Source organism: Molothrus ater, chromosome 21, assembly GCF_012460135.2.
Source record: "Molothrus ater isolate BHLD 08-10-18 breed brown headed cowbird chromosome 21, BPBGC_Mater_1.1, whole genome shotgun sequence".
NCBI classification, from domain to species: Eukaryota; Metazoa; Chordata; class Aves; order Passeriformes; family Icteridae; genus Molothrus; species Molothrus ater.
This window is the reverse complement of record NC_050498.2, coordinates 9,709,012-9,731,431: the sequence shown is the minus strand read 5'-3', so window position 1 is coordinate 9,731,431 and position 22,420 is coordinate 9,709,012. Positions and strand designations below refer to the sequence as shown.

At 54.4% G+C, this 22,420-nt stretch overlaps 1 protein-coding gene across 2 annotated transcripts; it reads right to left on the bottom strand.

Annotated features, from left to right (window-relative positions):
- Positions 1-62: 62 nt before the first annotated feature.
- On the bottom strand, positions 63-21,881 carry DHRS11 (dehydrogenase/reductase 11). 2 transcript variants are annotated; one of them, XM_036395344.2, is made up of 7 exons: positions 21,744-21,881; positions 11,147-11,356; positions 5,285-5,379; positions 4,574-4,703; positions 3,889-3,981; positions 3,232-3,297; positions 63-2,617 (listed from the first exon to the last, which is right to left on the bottom strand). In XM_036395344.2, exons 1-7 carry the CDS (start codon positions 21,873-21,875, stop codon positions 2,576-2,578), a joined length of 768 nt encoding a protein of 255 aa, XP_036251237.1. In that variant the 5' UTR covers positions 21,876-21,881; the 3' UTR covers positions 63-2,575. The 2 variants fall into 2 exon arrangements, with proteins under 2 accessions (XP_036251237.1, XP_036251238.1); XM_036395345.1 differs by having other exon boundaries at positions 11,147-11,353.
- Between the last annotated feature and the right edge of the window lie 539 nt (positions 21,882-22,420).

Sequence of the window (22,420 nt, the reverse complement as noted above, 5' to 3'; positions counted from 1 at the left end):
GTGAACAGCAAAAAGGCTGTTCAGGTTTAACACAAAAATAACAAAATACACCACAGACGAGCCACAGCGTGCCTCTCTTTTTATTCTTTATTTTACAGTTCACAATAGAAACCTACTGATAAATTACACAGGTCACTGATCCTGGCGTTTGAGGGGTTTCACTGCCTCGGAGTGGGGTCCCATCTCATCCCAGGAAGGTGGCAGGAGGTGCCACCAAGGCCACCCGAGGAGCCCTCCTTATGGGGGAGGTTAACAGGCAGCAGGGACGATCCCCTAAAACCACACTTCAAATGGAAAAATATACTGCACATCACCCCGAGGTGACTTTAGAGACTTACAAATGTTCTTGGGGGAAAAGAAAAAACAACTTCCAGGGCTGCCAGGTTGTATTTGCAGGGAGCAACTACCTGGACAAACCCTTTGTCAAGGTTCTACATCTTCAGCAATTCTCTCCAAATCCTCCTTTTACAGCACAGGGAGATGTAAAGGCCCTCCTAAGCCACACATTTCAACATCTGTGAACTTTGCACACAGCTGCTGCCACCATTCCACGTTTCACCACTGCTGCCTACATCCCTGCTCAGAAGTTCCTAATTTCTCTATTTTTACTCTTTTTTTTGGCCTCTTTAGTAGTTCAACCACCTTCTCCTAAAGATGGCACACAGGGCACCTGCTGGGAATGCACACAAAGGCACCGCCCTGGCATCCTGGAGCAGGGCAGTGCCAGGCTTCCCAAGGGGCAGGGATTTCACTCACAATAATTTAAAAAAGCCAAATCCAGGTGCACTTGTCAGTAAAAACTGGTGAATGGACAGAACACACCACGTGTTAATAAAGGGAAAAAAAAGGGGCAAATTGCCTTTTGTTTTTGCCATCATGAAAGGAACATTTTGCCAGTTTTCTCCTTGTATCCCCTTACAGCTGCTCACCTTTGGCACAAGGAATTCTAGGTATCACAAGGTTTAATTCATAACAATACTTCAATATCAACACTCAGCACTTACACAGCGCCTGTCAAAGTGCTTTACAAAAGCTTGTGAGTCCTCACAACACCCCTGTGAGGTAGGTGAGTGTTATTATCCCCATTTTCCAGATGGGGAAACTGAGGCAGAGAGGTAAAGTGACGTGCCCAAGGCTGTACAGGGAGCTGAACTCGTGTCTTGGTGGCCCAGCTCTGCTCTCCCCTGTGCAGGGCTGACACAGATGAACCAACTCCCAGGGCTCTCCTGCTGTAAGCCAAACAATCCAACCCCAATTTCCCAGCTCTCTGTCCTCTGCTCTGACCATCCCTGACCCCCTGGAGCCCAGCAGGAGCTGGACGGGGTCTGCAATCTTAAGGCAACATGCCCAGGAGCTCCCTGGAGAGCTGGGCACACACAGACCACCCTGCAGAGAGTCTCCAGACAGCTCCAGCTCTGCTTTGGGGCCAATTCTCTCCTCCCTCAACTCAGAGTAAACCCAGAGCCAAACACTGGGGCTGCACCAGCACGAGATCTCAGCCAGACCCTTCCCCTGCTGCTTTCTGTGGCCAAAATGCCCCTGCAAATCCCTCCTCGTTCCAGACACCTTCGGCACAGCTCGTTCCACTCTATCTCTCTCTCTCTCTCAGAGTTTGTGTCTCTACATAAAAATAAACTTCCACCGTTTCCAGCTCCTCAGCACCAGCATTTCAACAGCACCAGAGCAATCCACGTTTCCAGAAAAGTGTCAATGCATGCAAATATCACACACAGAACATCGAGAGTGCTGGGAGATGATAGCAAGGATAGAGGTGGTCACAAGACAGCACACGTTTAGTTTTTATTAGAAATACCAAACAACTCACTCTTACTGTAACTATGCCACTTAGATTATCATCCTAACCTGCACAGGGACAGGTGCTTTTCCTCCAACTATTTACCTACCTAGAAAAAAAGAGAAATATCAAGCACACACATTTATACTTCCTCAAACTTGGCAGGCATGAACCATGTGAAGGGGAAAGGGGGGCTGGGGGAGGTTGTACAGTGGGGTTAGGGCAGTGGAGTACAAAGAAATGGAAAATATCACATGCATCACCACCATCAGTAATCAACCTGATGAAAATAAACTCAGAGTATTAGATGGATTCATGTATGATGTCCACTGAAAATCTCAAACCCTAAGCACGCTGAAGCTGGCAAACATCTTGTGCCACTTCACCTAGGTCCACACACAGCATCAGCAACTAAGATCAAACAAACCTTGAAAAGAAAGCAAAGTGAAGAATAAACCAGCCTGGAGACAAACAATCTTCCACGAACCACTTCCCTGCATTATTCTCAAACACATTTTTACTCTCAAGCAGCTCCAGAAAGGAGTGGGGGAGAAAGAGACCCACTAGGAGTTTGTGGTTCTTTCTTTTTTTTCAAACTGGCTCAGCACCAGCACCAGCTCAGAGAGAGGGAGAGAAAAACAATTCTTCAGACATGATCCTTGGTACTTGATTAAAACACTGCCAGCCAGCTGAGGGAAGCCTGGGCTGCCAGAGGGCTCCAGGTGGAGTGGGCACGGTGCTGCTCGTGGTGCTCCTCATCCTCCTCATCCTCCTGCCCTGCTATGAGATCTGCTCCGTGGGCCTCATCTGTATATCCCCAATCTGCAAGAGAGCAGCGTGGGATGGAACAGGAATTCTGCACTGGAGTCCTGGAATCCTGCACTGGAATCCTGGAATCCTGCAGTGGAATCCTGCACTGGAGCCCTGGAATCCTGCACTGGAGCCCTGCACTGGGCGCTTCTCTGCTGCAGCAGGCTGTGACCAGGGCTGAGCCTGATGAGCTGAGCAATCCCACACCCTGAGCAACCCCAGAGCCCCAGCAGTGCCATCCCAGAGCAATCCCACACCCTGAGCAACCCCAGAGCCCCAGCAGTGCCATCCCAGAGCAATCCCACACCCTGAGCAACCCCAGAGCCCCAGCAGTGCCATCCCAGAGCAATCCCACACCCTGAGCAACCCCAGAGCCCCAGCAGTGCCATCCCAGAGCAATCCCACACCCTGAGCAACCCCAGAGCCCCAGCAGTGCCATCCCAGAGCAATCCCACACCCTGAGCAACCCCAGAGCCCCAGCAGTGCCATCCCAGAGCTGGAAGTGTAAACAAACGTGATCCCTGCTAATCCCCAGCACAGGCTCCCTAAGCTCCCAGCTGATCCAGCAGCAGATCAGCCAGGCCAGGGCAGCCCTGGGCCCCTCCCCAGCCCCAGCCCCAGCCTACCTGGACATGAGGAGGGGCACTGAGGACATAGATGACAGCGTTGGCCATGTCTTCAGCCTTGAGACACTGCAAGGACAGCAAAGGGGCTCTGGGTGAGAGGGCACCCCCAGAGCTCCCCAGGAGATCCCCCCTCTCCTGCCCATCCCTGATGAGGTCTGACAGTGTCACTGGGGCATGGCCAGGAGGGGCAAGCAAGCAGGAACTACCCAGTGCATTGCAAATGTAACAAAGGATGTGTCTGGTGCTGCTAATCTGCTGTGGATAATCTCACTGCTGGCACAGGGATTCTGCCAGCTCAGGCAGTGCCATCCTTGTCAGGAATTCCCACAGGAAATCCCCTGCCACCTGCAAAACACTTGTCCTTGTGCTGGCACCTCTGCTTGTCCCAGTTCCTCTGCAATGAAGAAGTCACAGCCTGCAGAATGGCAAAGCTCACTGACACTGATTTACAGAAGCATCAAAATAAAAGGAAAAATAGAAGGAGCTGGAAACTGAACCCAAATGAAAACCTACACAGTGTGTAAATACCAGTGGAAAATCTGAGCTTTGAGGGCTGAGATTAGAGAGCACTGGGCACTCTCTGGAACCATCAGCCAGGAGAAATGTTCAATTATAACCAGAGCCACCTCCCTCTGCTCCCACTCCCCCAGGTCCTACCCGAATGCTCTCATAGGTGGCAGCAGCTCTCTCAGGGTCGTTATCATGGAGTTTAAAAGCAAATCCTGTTTCCACCAGTCCTGGAGATATACACTGGAAAAAAGCAGAGCACATCCTAATAGGATTTGTAATTCCCCTAAAAGAATAAAAAAAAAAAAAATTTTTTGTTATTTTCCTTTCCCACCCATTTTGAAGGGACCAGTTGAAGTGAGCAGACCTTACTGATTGTTGTGGCAAGTACCTCTGGTGGGCACTTCCCTCCTCACAGCCCAGAGGGACAGAGCAGCAAAGAAAAGCATGGAAAAGCCCTGACTGAGCACCAACAGCCCAGCTCAGTGCCTCCTTCTGTTGATGTGACCCCTCCAACAAGCAACTTCCCACTCTGTGCACCCCAAAAATCCCTTCCCAGACCTTCTGTGCCCCAACCTGCCTGGGACAGTTCCCCAGAGGATTTCCTGACCATTCCCAATTTGCTGAGCCCCATTTTTGCATCCCCTTGGCTGCTCCCCACAGGGCAGAGCTGTGCCCCATAGCTGGCAGCAGGGCAGGAGCCCTGGCACTCACTGTGGCTCAGATGTCGGTCTGGGACAGTTCCCCAGAGGATTCCCTGACCATCCCCAGGGTGCTGAGCCCCATTTTCACCTGCCCTTGGCTGCTCCCCACAGGGCAGGGCCCTGGCACTCACCGTGGCTCGGATGTGGGTCCTGGCCTCGCGCAGCTCCTGCCGCAGCCCCTCGGTCAGCGCTGTCACCGCGTACTTGGTGGCACTGTAGAAATGCACCACGGACTGGGGCACCACGCTGTGCCCGTTCATGCTGGGGACAGAGCACAGGGCACGCTGCTGGCAGCTGGGAGGGACCCCAGGGCACCACAATGGACCCACTGGGGGCTGGCACAGGGCTGCAGCGGGGGACAGGCACACCCTGACACAGCCAAACCTCCCTGAGCAGCTCCAGAAACCAAATGTCAGCCCTGCCCCATCAGCAGCAGTTGGCATCACCCTTTTCTCCCTAGGTCGGGGCATCCTTTTCTCCCTGGTTTGGGATACCCTTTTCTCCCTGGTTTGGGGCATCCTTTCCTCCCTCATTTAGAGTATCCTTATCTCCCTTGTTTGAGGTATCCTTATCTCCCTCGTTTGGGGCATCCTTATCTCCCTGGTTTGGTCTTCCTCCCTTTAGACCAGCAAAGATTAAGTCTGAAGTATCAACCCCCACAACCCTCAGGAAACCCCATCAGCACCACAGCAAGCTTGAAGCTCCAGTGCTGAAACCCTTCCAGTAAGGCAGGGAGGAGGAGAAAACCCCCAAGGCTGACCCCACCCGTGCTTAAATCCTCTCTGCGCTGCAGGGAGGAGCAGGAAGGCCCCGAGGCTGACCCCACACCCCCCTTTGTTCACCTGTTAATGTTAATGATGTGCCCATCGTCGATGTTTCTCTCCTTCATGGACTGATAGGCCTCCCGGGTGCAGATGCTCACGGCCATCACATTGACCTGAGGGGGAGGAAAGAAGAAGAAATGAAGGCCAGCAGCCCTGCCTGGCACCCCTTGTGTGATCCCCCCAAGTCTGGGATATCAGCTCCAGACCCTGTCCCCAGGCAACTCCCAGGAAAACCCAAAGAGGGAGTTGCTCATCCTCACACCCCACAGCTGAGCTGGGGCTGCAGCCACAGGGGCAGGGGTGCACAGACACCCAGAGGGAGCAGAAATAAATGGAATTGGTTGTTTTGGGGCAGGGCTGAGGGTAAACCCCAAGGAAGGAGAGCCAAGCCCTCCCCACAGCAGCACTGCAGGCAGGAGCCCGAGGTTCACTGAGCACTCCGGGCAGCTGGCAGGGCACTCACAGCAGGTAATTAGGTCAGCTCGTTAACGAGGAAATCCCCAGCTTCTGCCTGTCAGAGCGCCAGCAGCTCACAGGAGGCACCAGAAGAGCTCCCAGGCACGGGAAGCAAAGCTCACTCTGTGCCACAGGGAACCCCAGAGTGGGCAACTCAGCCTGGGGCTGTGGGAGCCACCGACCTGTCACTGTCCCTGTCCCTGCCTGCTGACATTGCCCCAGCCCTAGGTGGCAATTTCCCCAGCCCTGCAGGTCCCAGGGCACTCCAGGCTCCTGCTCTTTGCACCAGCACCGCCCTGGCTTGGTTAAACTCGGTCCTAGCACCTCCCCAAGCATTAACGCACAGCATTCCAGCCTGTCCTGACCATAAACACAGAGCCAAAGCCGCTGGAAGATAAAGATGAGAAAATTCTCCCAGCTGGAATGCAAAGGGCCCAGAGGTGCTGCAGCACTGATGAGCAGCAATCTCAGCAGCAGTGCTAATTGCTAGGGGGGCTCAGATTTGGAAGGGGTTTTGCTGAAGGCCTCCAGAAAGGATGTGAACATCCCCTGGCAGGTCTACAGTGTCACTTTGCCAGCTAAATGAGCAGCCCAAAAGGGTCTGAACACACTGAAATCTGGAGGAAGAAGTGATTTTCTGATAAATCAGAAGGCAAGTGGAGCAGCAGGAAGGAGGACAGTGAGGGATGGAGATGGGAGAGGGCTGGGGATCATCACTGGGAAAAAAAGAACAAGAATGGGGCAGAATAACTGGGACTTGCTGGCACAAAAGGGCAGGCAGGAGAGGGAGGGAGCTGGGAGATGCAATTACTGAGCAGCACAAAGAGGAGCAGGGTCAGATCTTTGTCACTGCTCTTGTCTGGTCCTTATTCCCCACTCACTGCCAGAGGCCAGCCCTGAGGAGCTTGTCTTAGAGATAAACAGAGATAAGCAGGGCTTTAACGTGACCCTGGGAGTGCCCAGGCAGCACCAGAGGAGCCACCACCCTCAGCCCAGTGCACTTTGGCCAGGCAGAGGCACTGCTGGCTCCTCACCATCACACCTGGGGCTGCAGAGATAAATCTTTAACCTGGGAATCCACCTGGGCTGTGCCAGGAAGAAAAGGAGCAGAGAGGAGACACAAGGGCCCCTCAGCCCTGGGGTGGAGCCCAGAGCAGGCAGGGCATGGGCAGGACTGGGGATTCCACACAGGGTGCTCAGGGAAAGCAGGGGTCACCCTGCAGCCTGCCCCTGGCCTTTGGGACATGGATCTGGGCAGCTGCTGCTGTAAAACCCCCATGACCAACAAATCCCTGCCTCCCCCAGCCCACCAGGCAGCTCCTTTTTGGAGCAGCCACTCCCAGATCCCTCTCCAAAGGCCACTAGAGGGTAACATCACCCCAAAGTGACTCACAGAGCAGCCTGGGCAAAGTTACAACCGTTCTGACAGCTCCGGGCAGAGCCAGATCCCAATCAACAGCACATGGGAAAGTCCAGAGCCCTGTGATAAAACCCCACGGTGCAACAAAACAACTGGCTGGAAGGCAGCTGAGCTGGGATGGCCTTTTCCCACCAGCACTGACTGCTTTTGGGGTGAAACCCCATTTCAAAACTGACACTGAAATCCCATTTCAAAACGTGCAACAGGCACCTGAGGAACCTATGAGGGAAATGAGCAAGTCTGTGTGACCCCGAGGCTGTTGTTACAAACACCCACAGACACATTTCAGACATTTTTCTGCCTCGTTCCTATTTTAGGGGAGAAAAGGCCCAGAGGTGCCTGGCAAGGGTGGCCAGCACACCTGGGCCCTGCTGGTGCTCAGCAGCAGCTCTGTGACAGCCACCACGGTGCCACATTTCCAGCAAGGAACCAGCCCCAGCTGCCAGGTCAGAGGACACAAAGGATCCTGTTCCTAGAAGGGCTCAGCGTTTCCCTTTCCCAGAATCAGCCCTTTCCAAGGCATCCAAAGGGGTGCTCCAGCTCCAGAGCACACATGGAAGCACAGCTTACAGCAGACATCCCTGCACAGATGGCTGGGAGAAGCAAGAACAGAGCCTGGTTTGTCAGTGAACAATGCCAAGAATCAAACCCATTCTGTGTCCAGAGGAGTGAGAGGATGTGTGCTGCAGCCCTCGGTGCCCTGAGCAGGGAAAACGGGAAGCTCAGCTTGAATTCCTGGCTGGAAAGGTCAGTGGGTAAGAAGTGAAGGAGCTGCTGCAGCCCCAGAGGCTCAGGGTGTGCACAGCAGCTCCTCCTGCACATCAGGACTTTGCTCCAGCCTCAGAAACCAGGGAGAACACGGGGGAGGATGGGCTCAGAACCTGCCTGAGGTGACACCTTCCCTCCTGCACCCACAGCACAGCTTGGCAGGGCTCTGTAAACCAGCACATCCCTCATTCCAAACTGCCTGGGGAGAAGCAGCTCCCACCCTGGGAATAAACACCAGACAACAAAGGACCAGAACATTAGAAAAGGAGAGGAATAAGTAAATTATAATGTGGTTTTGACTGTTAGATGGATAGCAAGAAGGAGGATACTGAGAGGGGAATTGGAAGGACACAGAGCCTCAAAGCTCATAAAAAATGCATGGAAGCAAAAATCAATTTACCAAAAAGAGGGGGAAAAAAAAAAGCCTTTAATTTAAGGCCCTAATGCCTCCTAAATCGATGAGTTGATGGCTCTTGGGAAACTTTTCCCATCCTGCAGGCCAGAGGTGCCCTGGAACTCTCCCACAGCATCTCCCAGCAGTCCAGGGAAGCTGGGGAAGGAGCTCCCTGCTGCCACACAGCTCTGCAAAGCCCTCCCTGGGAGGGACTGGGCCCTGGCCAGGGCTGCTTTGGGGCTGGGGTGCCCTGGCAGGGGGGGCTGGCCCTGCAGAGCCCCCCAGCCCTGCCAGGGACACTGCCAGGGGATGGGGACACTGCCAGGGGATGGGGACACTGCCAGGGGATGGGGACACTGCCACTGCCATGGGATGGGGACACTGCCAGGGGATGGGGACACTGCCAGGGGATGGGGACACTGCCACTGCCATGCAGCCACAAAGCAGGGGCACAGAACGAAAAGGAAAACTCCACTGAGCTGTCCCCAGCCCTCAGCAGCAGCAGCATGGAAAGCAAAGCCCAGCCTTGTCAGGCTGCCCAGGCCAGGCTGGGTGAAGCTCTGGGCTCTGGAGCATCCCAGGGCTCTGCCTTTGTGCTGGAGGGTTGTTCCATGAGCACAGAAATCAGGAGCCAAGCCAGCAGCTGTTGGAGGATGGGGAGAGGGCAATGTCTGCTGGGCTGGCTCAGGCTGCTGCAGCAGCATTTCTGGCAGGCAGAGAGAGCAGAGAGAGCCACAGAGACCATCCTGGCAATCAAACATCCCCCCAGAGAGAGCAGAGAGAGCCACAGAGACCATCCTGGCAATAACACATCCCCCCAGAGAGAGCAGAGAGAGCCACAGAGACCATCCTGGCAATAACACATCCCCCCAGAGAGAGCAGAGAGAGCCACAGAGACCATCCTGGCAATCAAACATCCCCCCAGAGAGAGCAGAGACAGCCACAGAGACCATCCTGGCAATAACACATCCCCCCAGAGAGAGCAGAGAGAGCCACAGAGACCATCCTGGCAATCAAACATTCCCCCAGCCTGCTTTCCTGACACTGCCCTTGTGGGGTCACCTCTCCTCCCACCCATCCCACCCCAAAGCAGCCCCCACAAGCAGGGGGACCCCAAACTCTGAGCCACTGTGAACACCAACACTGGAGTGTCCCATGCAGGACAATCCCACTCCAAAATCTCTCTCCCTAAAAGTGGTGGAAGGTGAGATGGTGGGAGCACTTCCAGCTGAGCAAGGGAAGGGAACACGGATTGGGGGAGCTGGAAAAGCCACAAGTCCCCCCCAAGCCTGCCCAGCTGATAACAACAAAGCAGCAAAAGGGACACACAGCATCCCTGAGGGACCCACACACCACACAGCCCCAGGGACCAGGACAGGGAATTTGCAAGGCCCAGGTGACCCCCAGGGCCTGGCAGTGCCCTGCTGGACAGCTCAGCTCAGCTCCACTTCATTTTCTTTAAAGCCTCCATGGCAACAGGGCCGGGAGATGTGGCTGTGCAGTGACCCAGGCTGGGAGCCCACAAAAGCCTCTCTGGGCACACAAAGCTGGGCTCAGCTGGCCTTGGCTGCAGCCACAGCAGCCAGCAGGCTGGCCAAAATCCTAACAAGAACTTAATTAGGCAGGATATGGCAGCTCTTGGCCTGGCAGCCTGAAGTCTCAGTGTGCTTCTCTTTTACAGAGAGCACAGAACAGCCAGGGGAGCTGACAGCTCCCAGCTGACTCCACTGCTGTGGCCCTGAGCCTTCAAACAGCTTCTCAGACATCTCCTTCCCTTCAGCAGGACGAGCTCCCAGAGCTGCTGGAGGTGCCACAAGGGTCGCTCCCAGCCACGAGTTCCACTCCTGCTCCTGCGAGGAAAATGTTCCCGTGCACAAGGGAATGTGGCACAGCCAAACCACACCAAAACTGAGCACCTCACTGGGCAGAGACACTGCAAGGACACCCAAACCACCCTGAGGTCCCACAGCTGTGGCTGCCACTGCTATGTGCAGAAAAGAGCCCCCACATAATGACAAAAAAACGCTGAAGTCACAGAAGATGCCCAGCAGCACCTCAGGACAGGAGGAGAAAGTTGTAAACGGGGTGGGCCACGTGCACAGCTCCCATTTCAGCACATGAAACACCCTCATTCACACCCAGCACTAACCAGATTATGGGCAGAAAATGAAGCTGTAGAGACAAAAAGCATTACAGCTTTTTAAGCCAAAAAGAATCTGCCCATTTCTACAAACCACAGCCACAACTAACAGGATTAGCTGCAAAACCCAGTGTCTGGCATTCGATTTCCTGCTTTATTGAAGGAAAAAAAAGACAAAAAAAAAAAAAAAAAAGAAAAGAAAAAAAAAAGAAAGAAAAAAAAAGTTAAAAAAGGAAAAACAAGGAAAAAACAGGGAAAAACCAAGGAAAAAAACAAGGAAAAACCAAGGAAAAAAACAAGGAAAAACCAAGGAAAAAAACAAGGAAAAAACAAGGAAAAAAACACGGAAAAAACAAGGAAAAAACCAAGGGAAAAAAAAAAAGAAAAAAGGGGAAAAAAGGTAAAAACAAAGAAAAAAGATAAAACAAAGGGGAAAAAGGGAAAAAAAGGAAAAAAAAGGAAAAAAAGGAAAAAAAAAAAGGAAAACAGGAGGCTCTTCACCCTTGAGAAAGCCAGTGAGCTAAAGGAAAAACGCTGCTGTGTTTCCATCCTCCAAGGTGAGGGCTCAGCAAGGCAGGATTTCCTTCCACTCCCCAAGCAGCACAACTGGGCTTTGTCAGAGCAGGCTGGGGAGCAAATCCCCAGCTCTGGAATGAGGAGAGGGTGGCCAGAAGGGACAGCAAAGTGCCCAGGAATACTCACATCGATCATGGTCCTCCAGCCCTCCGTCTTCCCCGAGAGCAGCGGCTCGGGCCGGGCCAGGCCGGCGTTGTTGATGCACACATCCACCCCCTGGTGAAGGGTCCTGATGGCAGAGAACATGGACAGGATCTCCTCCTCGTTGGACAGGTCACACTTGTAGGGGATCAGCGTGCCCGGGTAGCCAGCACTCTGGCACTCAGCTGCCAGCTTCTAGGGGAGACAGAGGCAGGGGGGAAAAACAGCCATCAGGAGGGGAGAAACAGGCAGCAGGAGGGGAGAAACAGGCAGCATGGAGGGGAGAAACAGGCAGCATGGAGGGGAGAAATAGACAGCATGGAGGGGAGAAATAGACAGCAGGAAGGGGAAAAACAGCTGGCAGGAAGGGGGAAAAACACCCAGAAGGAAGGGGAAAAACAGCCAGCAGGAAGGGGAAAAACACCCAGAAGGAAGGGGAAAAACAGCCAGCAGGAAGGGGAAAAACACCCAGAAGGAAGGGGAAAAAACACCCAGAAGGAAGGGGAAAAACACCCAGAAGGAAGGGGAAAAACACCCAGAAGGAAGGGGAAAAAACACCCAGAAGGAAGGGGAAAAACACCCAGAAGGAAGGGGAAAAACAGCCAGCAGGAAGGGGAAAAACAGCCAGCAGGAAGGGGAAAAACAGCCAGCAGGAAGGATGGAAAGAGCCATCAGCCCCCTCTCCCCACAGAGCAGCTCATCCAGCCACTTCCTGAAAACCACACCTCAGGGCTAACACAGCCTGCAAAGCAGGCACTGGGAAGAATCAGCGTGATGCTAATTAAGAAAAAGGAGATATCAATACCCAGGAGAAGCTGAGAGCTCCAGCCTCTCATTTCTGGAGCTGAGGACACGCTCAGTGCTGTGCTGCTCCTGCTCAGGGTGAGCAGCACACGCAAAATACAAATCAAAACTACAAATCAATGCTGCCCTGGCACCAGGCTGAGAGTCTGCCACACTGGCAAAGGACAATTCCTCGTTAGCCATGGCCAAGGAAGAATCCAAACACCCCAAGCTTTTGTCAGGCTGGGTGACACAGCCAAGGCAGGGCCAGGAGCTGCTGCCAGCTGCCAGCACAGCTCCGAGGGTGCCCTTTACCCCTGACACTAATGAGAAGCAGCATCTCCTCCCCGATGTGTCACAGCAGTGACAGTGACAGTGACAGCTCCCAGCGCCAGGCAGGAGCCACATGATGTCTGGCTCCTGAGGGGAGATGGGCTCTGGCTACAAACGCCCACCAAATCCCCGGGACACGCGGCCGTGGCGGTGTCACCGACGGTGACATCTCAGTGGGCTGCAACACAGCCCTGGCCCTGCCACCACGGGCAGCTTCCCACTGCTCCCAGCTCCTCCTGCATTCCAGGCACGGCAATTCCCAGCTTTTTATAAAGGGAGGAGCGAGGCCCAGTGCAGGAATCTCCTGGGAGTGATGGCACATGGAGGCAGCTCCTCCCCAGCCCTCCCTGCACCCCAAACAGGTCCACTTGAAGCGTTCGGGGGCTGTTTGGTAAATGAAGCACTCTGGGGCCGTCTGCTAAATGATTTTCAGCCTTTCCCAGTAGCTGAGCCAACCACAGAGCTGGACCAAAGCCCTGAGCAGGCAGCTGCAGCTTTACCTTCCCCAAACCCCAGCAGCTTTCATGGACCACAAGCCAGAACCACCCAGGGCTGAGCTGTGGTGCAGGAGCTGCTCTCCTGCCTAGCTCCCAGCTCAGGGAAGGCCCTGCAGAACACAAAAATGATTATTATTGCTCTCACAGCAGCAGGCAGGGAGGGCAGGGATGTACTGAGTTGAGTTGGAATTGATCCCTGCCAGCAGCATCCCCAGAGAGCCCTGCTGGGGCTGGCTGACAGCATCCCTGCCTGAACAGAGCTGCCCTGGCACTGAATCCCACCCCTGTGTGTGCCCTGCCTGAACAGAGCTGCCCCTGGCACTGAATCCCACCCCTGTGTGTGCCCTGCCTGAACAGAGCTGCCCTGGCACTGAATCCCACCCCTGTGTGTGCCCTGCCTGAACAGAGCTGCCCCTGGCACTGAATCCCACCCCTGTGTGTGCCCTGCCTGAACAGAGCTGCCCCTGGCACTGAATCCCGCCCCTGAGTGCCCTCCTGGGGCTGCCTGCACCTTGCCATGCAGGGAATCTTGTTGGTGATGTGCTGATGGGAGTGGGAGAATATTTTCCTTTTCACCTTTGGAGCACACGCTTGAAAACACAGTCGAGGGGAGGGGAAATCCCTGCATCCCTGCAAGAGCAGCATTTAGGAAATTCACAGCAGGAGGAAGGGCTGCTGGAAGGTTCTAGGGATGGGGCCTTGTTCCTGAAAAATACAGGAGGGAAAAGGGGGCAAGAGGACCACGAACTGGTGAGAGAGTGAGAATCAAGCAATGCCAAAGATGTCCAAAAATGAGAAACACGAGCACAGGGGGTTGGGAGGAATCTCCCAGAGCAGGAGCCGTGCCAGGAGAGCTGGCTGAGGGAACAGGGGTGGACAGGGAAGGACAGACAGGCTCACTGACAGCCCAGAGGGACACAGGGCTGTGTCTCCATCTCCAGCTGCCACTTCCACCTTGCCCTGCTCAGTGCAGACCCAGGTGAAGGAGCAGAGGGAACAAGGGCTGTGATGTGCTCTGGGATGTCCCTGCTGGAGCAGATGCCCCACTGCGGTCCCTCCAAGCTGAGCATTCTGGCTGGAGCTGCCCCTCCTCTGCTCCAGCTACACCAGGAGAGAGGACTTTCACCTTGGGAGAAAAGCTTCTCTGCCACAAGTGACCAGGGAAATCAGATCTCCCTCAAAAGCTTTCCTTCCCTGCCTGGTGTCTGGCTGCCTCCATCACAGATCCTTTCATCTCTCAGGCTGCACTTGTGCTAACAAATTCTCTTTGAAAAGCAAGTGCTGAACACTGCTGACATCCAGGCAGGGCTGGATTGTGCTCCAACCATCTCCAGATAAAGAGTCATCACAGGCTCTTCAAAGAAACATCAACTGCAGGCAACTTTGCAAGAGACTTTTGAAAAGCAGCTTCTGAGCTATGGAGCTCACAAAGGTTTTTTTTCATTAAGTCACTCAAGTGATGCTCACTCCACTTTGAGCACACCCCATGCACGAGGAGGAGAGAAGAAAAGAGGAGAAAAGCTGATTTTCCAGATTTCATGAGCAATTTGAGAGTGACCAGGTGATGCAACAGCAACACAGACAAGGCCAGTACAAGTCCAGCAGCTGGAGATGGAAATCTGAAATAAGAATGGTTTGGGTTGAAAAGGACCTTAAAGATCATTCAGTTCCCACCCCCTTCCACTGTGCCAGGCTTCCCCAAAGCCTGGGACACTTCCAGCATCTCTGTAGCACAGCATTACCTCTGGATGCCTGGAAATGCACAGCCAGTCTGAAAGGACACCTCACGTTTATGGGATGGGTTTGCTGTGGTCAGAAACCTCCAGTTCCCCCCTGAAAGGGTTAATGCTCTTTGTGCATACCCACGGTGCCCTGCACGCACACTCAGTCCTAGTCAAACGTTTTTACAGAACTAATTGATATCAAAATGTTAGGGGGCTCTAAAGAGGAGGGGGAAGGAAGGAAGGAGGGAGTCAAGCAGGGCTTTATTTGGCAAAGCCTCCCATTAACTTCAGGCACGTTTAGCTCAGAGATGGAAGCCAGGAGAAGCCATTGGGTGATTTTTAACCTAACCTGCCGTTCATCACAGGAACCTGTGCCCTGCTGGCTGAGCTCCTGCTTGAACACACAGCTGCACCAAGAAACCAACTGGAAAAGCACCAAAATCACCCCAATGACTTCTGCTACCTGAAGGAAATGAAGGAGAAAAAACCGTAACAAACAGCACCAGAGCTGTGAAAGACAACCAGGGGCTTACAAACCCTTTCACTCCACTGACTGGCAAGTCTGAAGCTGCTTTTAATTAAGATTTAATAACAGCACAACAGCATAATAGAGATGTACAGTGAATAGAATATTGTACAGTGAACAAAGCACCAGGGTGAGGGCTGTTTGTTTGTTTATTTATTTATTTCCCCAGAGCTCTGTGACCATGAGTGAGATTCAGAGCTGTGTCACATGGACAGAATCACACTCTGAGCTCTGGGAACCTTTTGGCCCACAAGATCCAAGGATGAATTTCACTCCCCATTTCCTGCCAGGCTCCTGCTAAGCTGGGTCTGGCTGAGCCAGAGCTGGAAGCTGTGCTCCCAGAGCCACGCTGCCCTTTCCCAAGCCTGCTCTGCTCCCTGCACTTTCCCAGCAGTTCAGCATCCCAGGATTTTTTCCTTAGCTCACTCAATGTTCCATTTCCATTGTCACACGCGAGCCAAAGGCCCTGGAGGTCCCTGCCACCTTCAGGCACTCACCCAGCCCCTCCTCGCTCACATCAAGGCACTTGGAGTTTGTCACTCCTTGCTCCAGGCTGGCGTGGGGAGGAGGTGACACTGCTGTCACCGTGACAGCTCATTAGAGCAATGTCCCTGCCTTCCTCTGAGCCCTGTCCTAGACCCAGCCCCACAGAGCTCAGCCTGCCCTAAACTCAGCCCCACAGAGCTCAGCCTGCCCTAGACCCAGCCCCACAGAGCTCAGCCTGCCCTAGACCCAGCCCCACAGAGCTCAGCCTGCCCTGAGCTCAGCCTGCCCTAAACCCAGCCCCACAGAGCTCAGCCTGCCCTAGACCCAGCCCCACAGAGCTCAGCCTGTCCTAAACCCAGCCCCACAGAGCTCAGCCTGTCCTAAACCCAGCCCCACAGAGCTCAGCCTGCCCTGAGCTCAGCCTGCCCTAAACCCAGCCCCACAGAGCTCAGCCTGTCCTAAACCCAGCCCCACAGAGCTCAGCCTGCCCTGAGCTCAGCCTGCCCTAAACCCAGCCCCACAGAGCTCAGCCTGTCCTAAACCCAGCCCCACAGAGCTCAGCCTGTCCTAAACCCAGCCCCACAGAGCTCAGCCTGCCCTAAACCCAGCCCCACAGAGCTCAGCCTGCCCTAAACCCAGCCCCACAGAGCTCAGCCTGTCCTAAACCCAGCCCCACAGAGCTCAGCCTGCCCTAAACCCAGCCCCACAGAGCTCAGCCTGCCCTAAACCCAGCCCCACAGAGCTCAGCCTGCCCTAGACCCAGCCCCACAGAGCTCAGCCTGTCCTAAACCCAGCCCCACAGAGCTCAGCCTGTCCTAAACCCAGCCCCACAGAGCTCAGCCTGCCCTGAGCTCAGCCTGCCCTAAACCCAGCCCCACAGAGCTCAGCCTGTCCTAAACCCAGCCCCACAGAGCTCAGCCTGCCCTGAGCTCAGCCTGCCCTAAACCCAGCCCCACAGAGCTCAGCCTGTCCTAAACCCAGCCCCACAGAGCTCAGCCTGCCCTAAACCCAGCCCCACAGAGCTCAGCCTGCCCTAAACCCAGCCCCACAGAGCTCAGCCTGTCCTAAACCCAGCCCCACAGAGCTCAGCCTGCCCTAGACCCAGCCCCACAGAGCTCAGCCTGCCCTAGACCCAGCCCCACAGAGCTCAGCCTGCCCTAGACCCAGCCCCACAGAGCCTGCTGGGATTGGGATTAGTGTCAGGATTGGGATCCCTGCAGATCCCCAAGGAACCCAGCTCAGGGGGCAGAGCTGAGCCCCAGCCTCTGCCTGACACCCCCAGATCCTGGCACCTGCCTCCTGTGTCATCTCCACCTGGAAAAATTAAATTCAATTAAACCAAACCCTGCCTAATTTGCAGCAGTGAAGGTCTGAAAATGTAAGGTGTGATCAGAGGTCCATGGAAGCCAGCACATACCCACCACCCTCAGTAAAACAGATACCCCTGAACAGATACCCCCAGCTCCCAGATTCAGGTGCTGGATTTTATTCCAGCCCAGGTCTGGATGAGGCCCCAGCCCATCCCAGCTGCCCTGGGCACTCACACACCTGCAGCCACTCCAGCCCAATCCCGGCTGAGCCCCAGGGCCAGGCAGGGACAGGAATCCAGCATTTCACAGAGCCAGGGTGCCACAAACCCACCTGGGGCTGCCCCAGGAATTGCTGTCAGCCAGGAAATCCCCCTGGCACTGCCCACCAGGACATGGGAGAGAGGGAAAATCTGCACTTGGGCACAGCCACTGCTTCCTGCAGAGCTGAGACTGCTCATACAGCCCAGAAAAACACCACTGCATCTTCTTCACAGCTCTTTTCACACCTCCCTGCCCTGGGCACTCTCCTTAAACCCCAAACCAGCCAGAAAGTCCCCTCTGTGTCCAACCCTGCTCCTGCACAGCCCTCCCACCCTCCCAGGACAGCTGCCAGGTTTTACACAGGGAAACTGAGGCACAGCCACCTGACCTTCCTTGCAGCACACACCCCCATCCCAGCTCCAAACCCAGGAAAGGCTCAGTTATTATTTCTTTCTGGGGCTCTGAGCATGGTCTTGCTGCTTTATAGCAAACCCCACAAACAGAAGAGCAGCAGAGAAGGGGGGCTTGCTGCAAAGTCACATTCTTAAAGCACATTTTGGGGGAGAAAGAGGAGGAATCCAGCCTGGTTTAAAGCCCCTGGGTTTCAAGGCTGGGGGAATCCACGAGGACAGAGGAGTATTTTGTTCACAGCCATGATGGGATTCTGCTGTTTATCAGACAGGATCTGGTCAGGGACAAGTGGCAATAAAAGCACTCCAGAGGCCTTGAGCCCACCATCCCCAAACACAGAACAATCCCTGCCAGGGGCCAAGGGGACTCTGAAGGTCACTCACGCTCCACAGGCACCAAGCCTTGGGATTATCCTGCCTCAGGATGGGGGAAACCTGTGGGAACAGCCCAGGAAACCCATCCCAGCTGCTAGGCAGAGGGACAGACCCACCAGGGACAGACAAAATGCCAAAATGGAACCAGGTGACCTCTAAACCATCATCTGATCTGCCTGCAGGGAATCAAACACCACACTCAGCAATCAGCTGTTAATTACCCTCCTAGGAGCACCTGAGGGCTCCTGGAAGTGACCAGAGAGCCCAAAAATGGATGCTCAGATCCCACGAGGAAGACTCAGCTCCTTCCTCCTCCTCCCAACAGCCTCCTCAGAGCCTGGGCTGCTCCAAGCTGCAATCACTTGCTCAGCTTATCAGAGGCTGTTTCCTGAGCAAGATCTAACCTTGACAAAGCAGGCCCTGGTTATAAATGTTACCTTTGATCAATACCTGTCACAAATGCATTGGAATTAATTGGTTAAACCTTGTCTCTTAAGTCACATTTATTGCTTCCTGCACGGCTCTGCTCTCACACGCCAACAAAGACAGGGGAAAAATGGATTTCTTTTGGAGCAGGGCACCCATGGTGTCCCTGGGCACAGCACAGCAAGGCAACCAAGCTGCTGGAGGGTTTCCAGTGAGCTGGAGCAGAGGGGAGCATCCCACCTGCAGCATCTCCCTGCAGTGACAGCCCCAGCCACGCTGCAGATCAGAGCTCTGACACCACGCATGGAGGGAGAGCACCTGCCAGCACTTCTGCCATTCTCCAGAAATGGAAAATAAATCAATTGTAATGATAAAAAAGCAGTAGCACCAGCACCACTGCAAACCCCTTGGAAACAGCTCCCTGTCTGCTGCCTCCCTGTGCTGCAAGGTAAAGCTGCAGAGTCCCTCTGAGCCAGGAAAACCCTCCCAACCTGGGGAGAAACCCTGCAACACAAAACTCACATATCTCACTGAATTAAAGACCAGACAGGGCTTTGCCAGCTGGGAGGAGGGCAGGAACATTTTATTCCCATGCACTTGCAAATTGTCCCCTTTTTTGTGCGGCTGCAAGGAGCCAGACACCAAACACAAATTCCTGGAAAACACGAGCAGGAGCAGGGGGAGCTGAGGAGCAGCCGAGTGGCTGTGGCTGCAAATCTCAGCGAATCTCTGCACCCGAGGAGCGTTTTCCCCCCAAAAACCTGCTCTTCCAAGCTGCTAGAAACACTTGGCTGCTTCCTGAGAGCTCCTGCCTTGGAACGCGTGGCAGTGCCTGGAGAGCAGCAAACGCTCTCTGAGCACACGCCAAGAAGTCCCTGACAGCTGTTGGTACCTCCAGGCTCTGCATTTAAAACAAGCCTTCAACCTGAATTACTGCTGGCATGCAGAAGGAAAATACAGCCAGGTTAATTATATTTTATTCCTCGATGTCTGACTGTTTGAGCTCCTGTTTGATGACCCACGTGAAGAGGCTGCAGCGGGGAGCAGAGAGGGAAACTCTGGAAGGGAAAAAAAAAAAAAAGATCCTTCTGCAATTTAGGTTTCTTTGGGGCTTTTTTTGTGAGCCATTAACATTTTTATTTCAAAAGGCAAATAAAGACCACTGGAGTTGTGACAGGGGTTTAATGCCAAACACGCAACTTTGCAAATCCTTCGTTATCTTGCCTCAAGCCCTTATCTGATTTTCCAAGAGATTAAGAAATCTTGACATAGCATTTATTGCCCCAGCTAAATCCCCACTAGACAACCTGCTCTTTCAGTTAGCTGGAGGTTACAAAACCACCTTACACAAGGGTTCCAGCATTTCACCTTAAAACCAGTGACCTTCCTGAACTTTGATGAAATGTGATGGTTTTGTGCTACAGAGTGAGCTCTGCATTCCAGGTTTTACACCCTGCTGCTTGCCCCCTTTCCATGACAAGCTTCCTTGGAGCCCCCTGGGATAGTGGAAGGTGTCCCTGCCCATGGGGGGTGGAATGGGATGGTTTCTAAGGTCCCTTCCAACCCAAACCACCTGGGATTCCATAACTCTGTTAACCATGGCTGGGATGCTCTGGCATCACCAAACCCTCAGCTCCTTCACATTCCCCTTCCCTCCTCCCTCCATCACTGCGTTCCAGCCCTCAGAGCACCCCTCAAATCCCCCCCACTCAAATCCCCAGACACTTCCAAGTCTGCATTTCTTCCTATTTTATTTCTATTTTTTTTTGAGCATCCCTCAAATCCCCCCCCCCACTCAAACCCTCAGCTCAACATTTCCAAGTCTGGATATTTTCCTATTTTATTTTAATTTTTTTTAAAGGAAAAGCCTCAAGGTGAATCTCCTGGAGGACAGCTCCATGGACAGCCCTGCTCTGAAGCAGGGTTGGGTACAAAGTTCCCACAGCATCCCTGGCAGCCAGGAGGTGACAGAGCTGTTCCCACAGTGACCCTGGATCCCCCCACGCTCCAGCACCTTCCCTTCCCGGGATTTTCCTCCTCGTTAAGGAAACAAGCTCGACAATAAATAAACCCAGAATAGCAGCGGAGCAAAACACAGTCCAGACACCCAGCAAAACAAGTGACAGCCCTGCAGACACACTCGGGTCCCAGCGAGGGGAGAAACATCAGCTGCTGTGGGAACACGTGCCTGACACGGCTCAGGACACCGGGGAGCAGCCCCTCTCACCTGCAAACCCAATCAATCAATTAATCAATCATCAGTACCGGAGTGATCGCCCCGGTGCACACTCAAATCGAAACACAAAGCCTCACAGCACTGCTCATTTCCAAACCCACGATGCGTTTTGGCCAGGAAAGGTTGGGAAAGGAAGGAAACTCACGTGAACAACGAAGGAAAACACAAGCTGCATTGATTTCTTTCCCAAATGAAGAGAGTCCAGAACAAAATCCAAGATAAGGGCGCTGCTGGAAACAGCAATATTGGAAATAACTTTCTGGAGGGGAATGGGAAGCGACAACATCCTTTGCAGCATCCTTTGCCAGGCACCCCGAGCACATCCAACCAGCTGCAGGTGGGAAAGGCTTTGGAGAGCTCAGCCCTCCCTGCAAACCACAGCACAAAAACCCTGGCAAATCCCAAATTAGCAGCGGCCCCGAAGGACGGTGCACTCAGTCACGTTGGTGCTCTCTCCTCTCTGCAAGCAGAGCCTCTGTGATAACGCAATGAAAAAAGGGAAAAGTTTGGCTTTTCCCGAGCATTTCTTTATCAACCCCGCTTAGCAACGCCACCGATGCCAAGCCTTGGTTTCCATGAATTTTGGACCATTTATTCCCAGCGCAGTCAGCTGTGCACAGCCCTTTATAGCTCGGCTAGGGAAACACAATCCTGGATATTGCACAGGTCTCCTTTAGCTCCAAACACCCACGATGGCGATATTTAAGATGACTAAAACTTATTTCCTCCCGCAGAGGAAACTTCCTAAATGGCAGATAAGCCCGTGCGAGGCACAGCTGACCGACGCACAACGGGGATCCCGAGAAAACACTTCTTGTGAGCATCTTTATCCCCAAGCCAGCGCCATCAGGTTTCTGAGGGGGCTGTGGAGATGCTCCTGGCAGGACCGAACCCTGTTTGAACACCAACTCCCCAGGAACGCCCAGCCTCCCGAGCAGCCCCATGCCGCTCCCGGGGACAGAGATGCTATTTTTAACCTCGATAAGAAGCGGCTCAAAAATAAAAACAAAACAAAAAAAAAAAACCCCAAAACCGACCCCGCTCCTCGCTCGGGCACCTTCCCCCCCGCTCCAGGGGCTCGGTGGGCAAGAGCAGCCGGGGCCGGGCATCCCCCGGGCGGTGTCAGCGCCCGGCCGGGCCGGGAGCGGCCTCGTGAGGGGAGAGGCGGCCTCGTGAGGGGAGAGGCGGCCCCCGCCCCGCCGGTACCGCCGGTACCTCGATCTTGTCGACGCTGCGGGCACATCCCACCACCTTCATGCCGTGCTGCACCAGCGCCCTCGCCACGGCCGCGCCGATGCCCACGGAGGCGCCGGTGACCAGCGCGACGCGGCCGGTCCAGCGCTCCATGGCCCCGGCCCGGCCCCGCCACAGCCGCCGCCACCGCCGCGCACAAAGCGCCGCCCGCCCGCCGGCCCCGCCCCGGGACACGCCCCGGGACACGCCACGCCCATGGGGACACGCCCAGGGACACGCCCATGGGGACACGCCCTCCGTGCGCTGGGCTTGAGGGGCTCAGCTCTGGATGGGAGCGGGGTTTGGGGGTTTCGTTCCCCAGCGTGGAAAGCTTCGGGAGGGATGAGCGGAGCAGGGACCCGGCAGCCGCCAAGCAGGGTTTGGAGAGGGATGAAATGGGTGTGGAGAGAGCAGAGGGTGAGCAGCGCAGACAAGCGGGTGTTATCCCCCTCCCCAGGGCCAAGGATGCTCAAGTAATTCCCAGAAATGTGTGAGGAAATGGAGTAATTGGAACAGAAGAGGCAGAAGGACAGGTATTGAATTGATGTAAGAAAAGGGTGGGATTTAACAATGCCCTCAAAACGGCCCAAGCTGCACCCTGCAAATCCAACCCCCTCCCCAAGGCGTGCTGCCCTTGGGCACAGCCCTCAGGCCAGGAT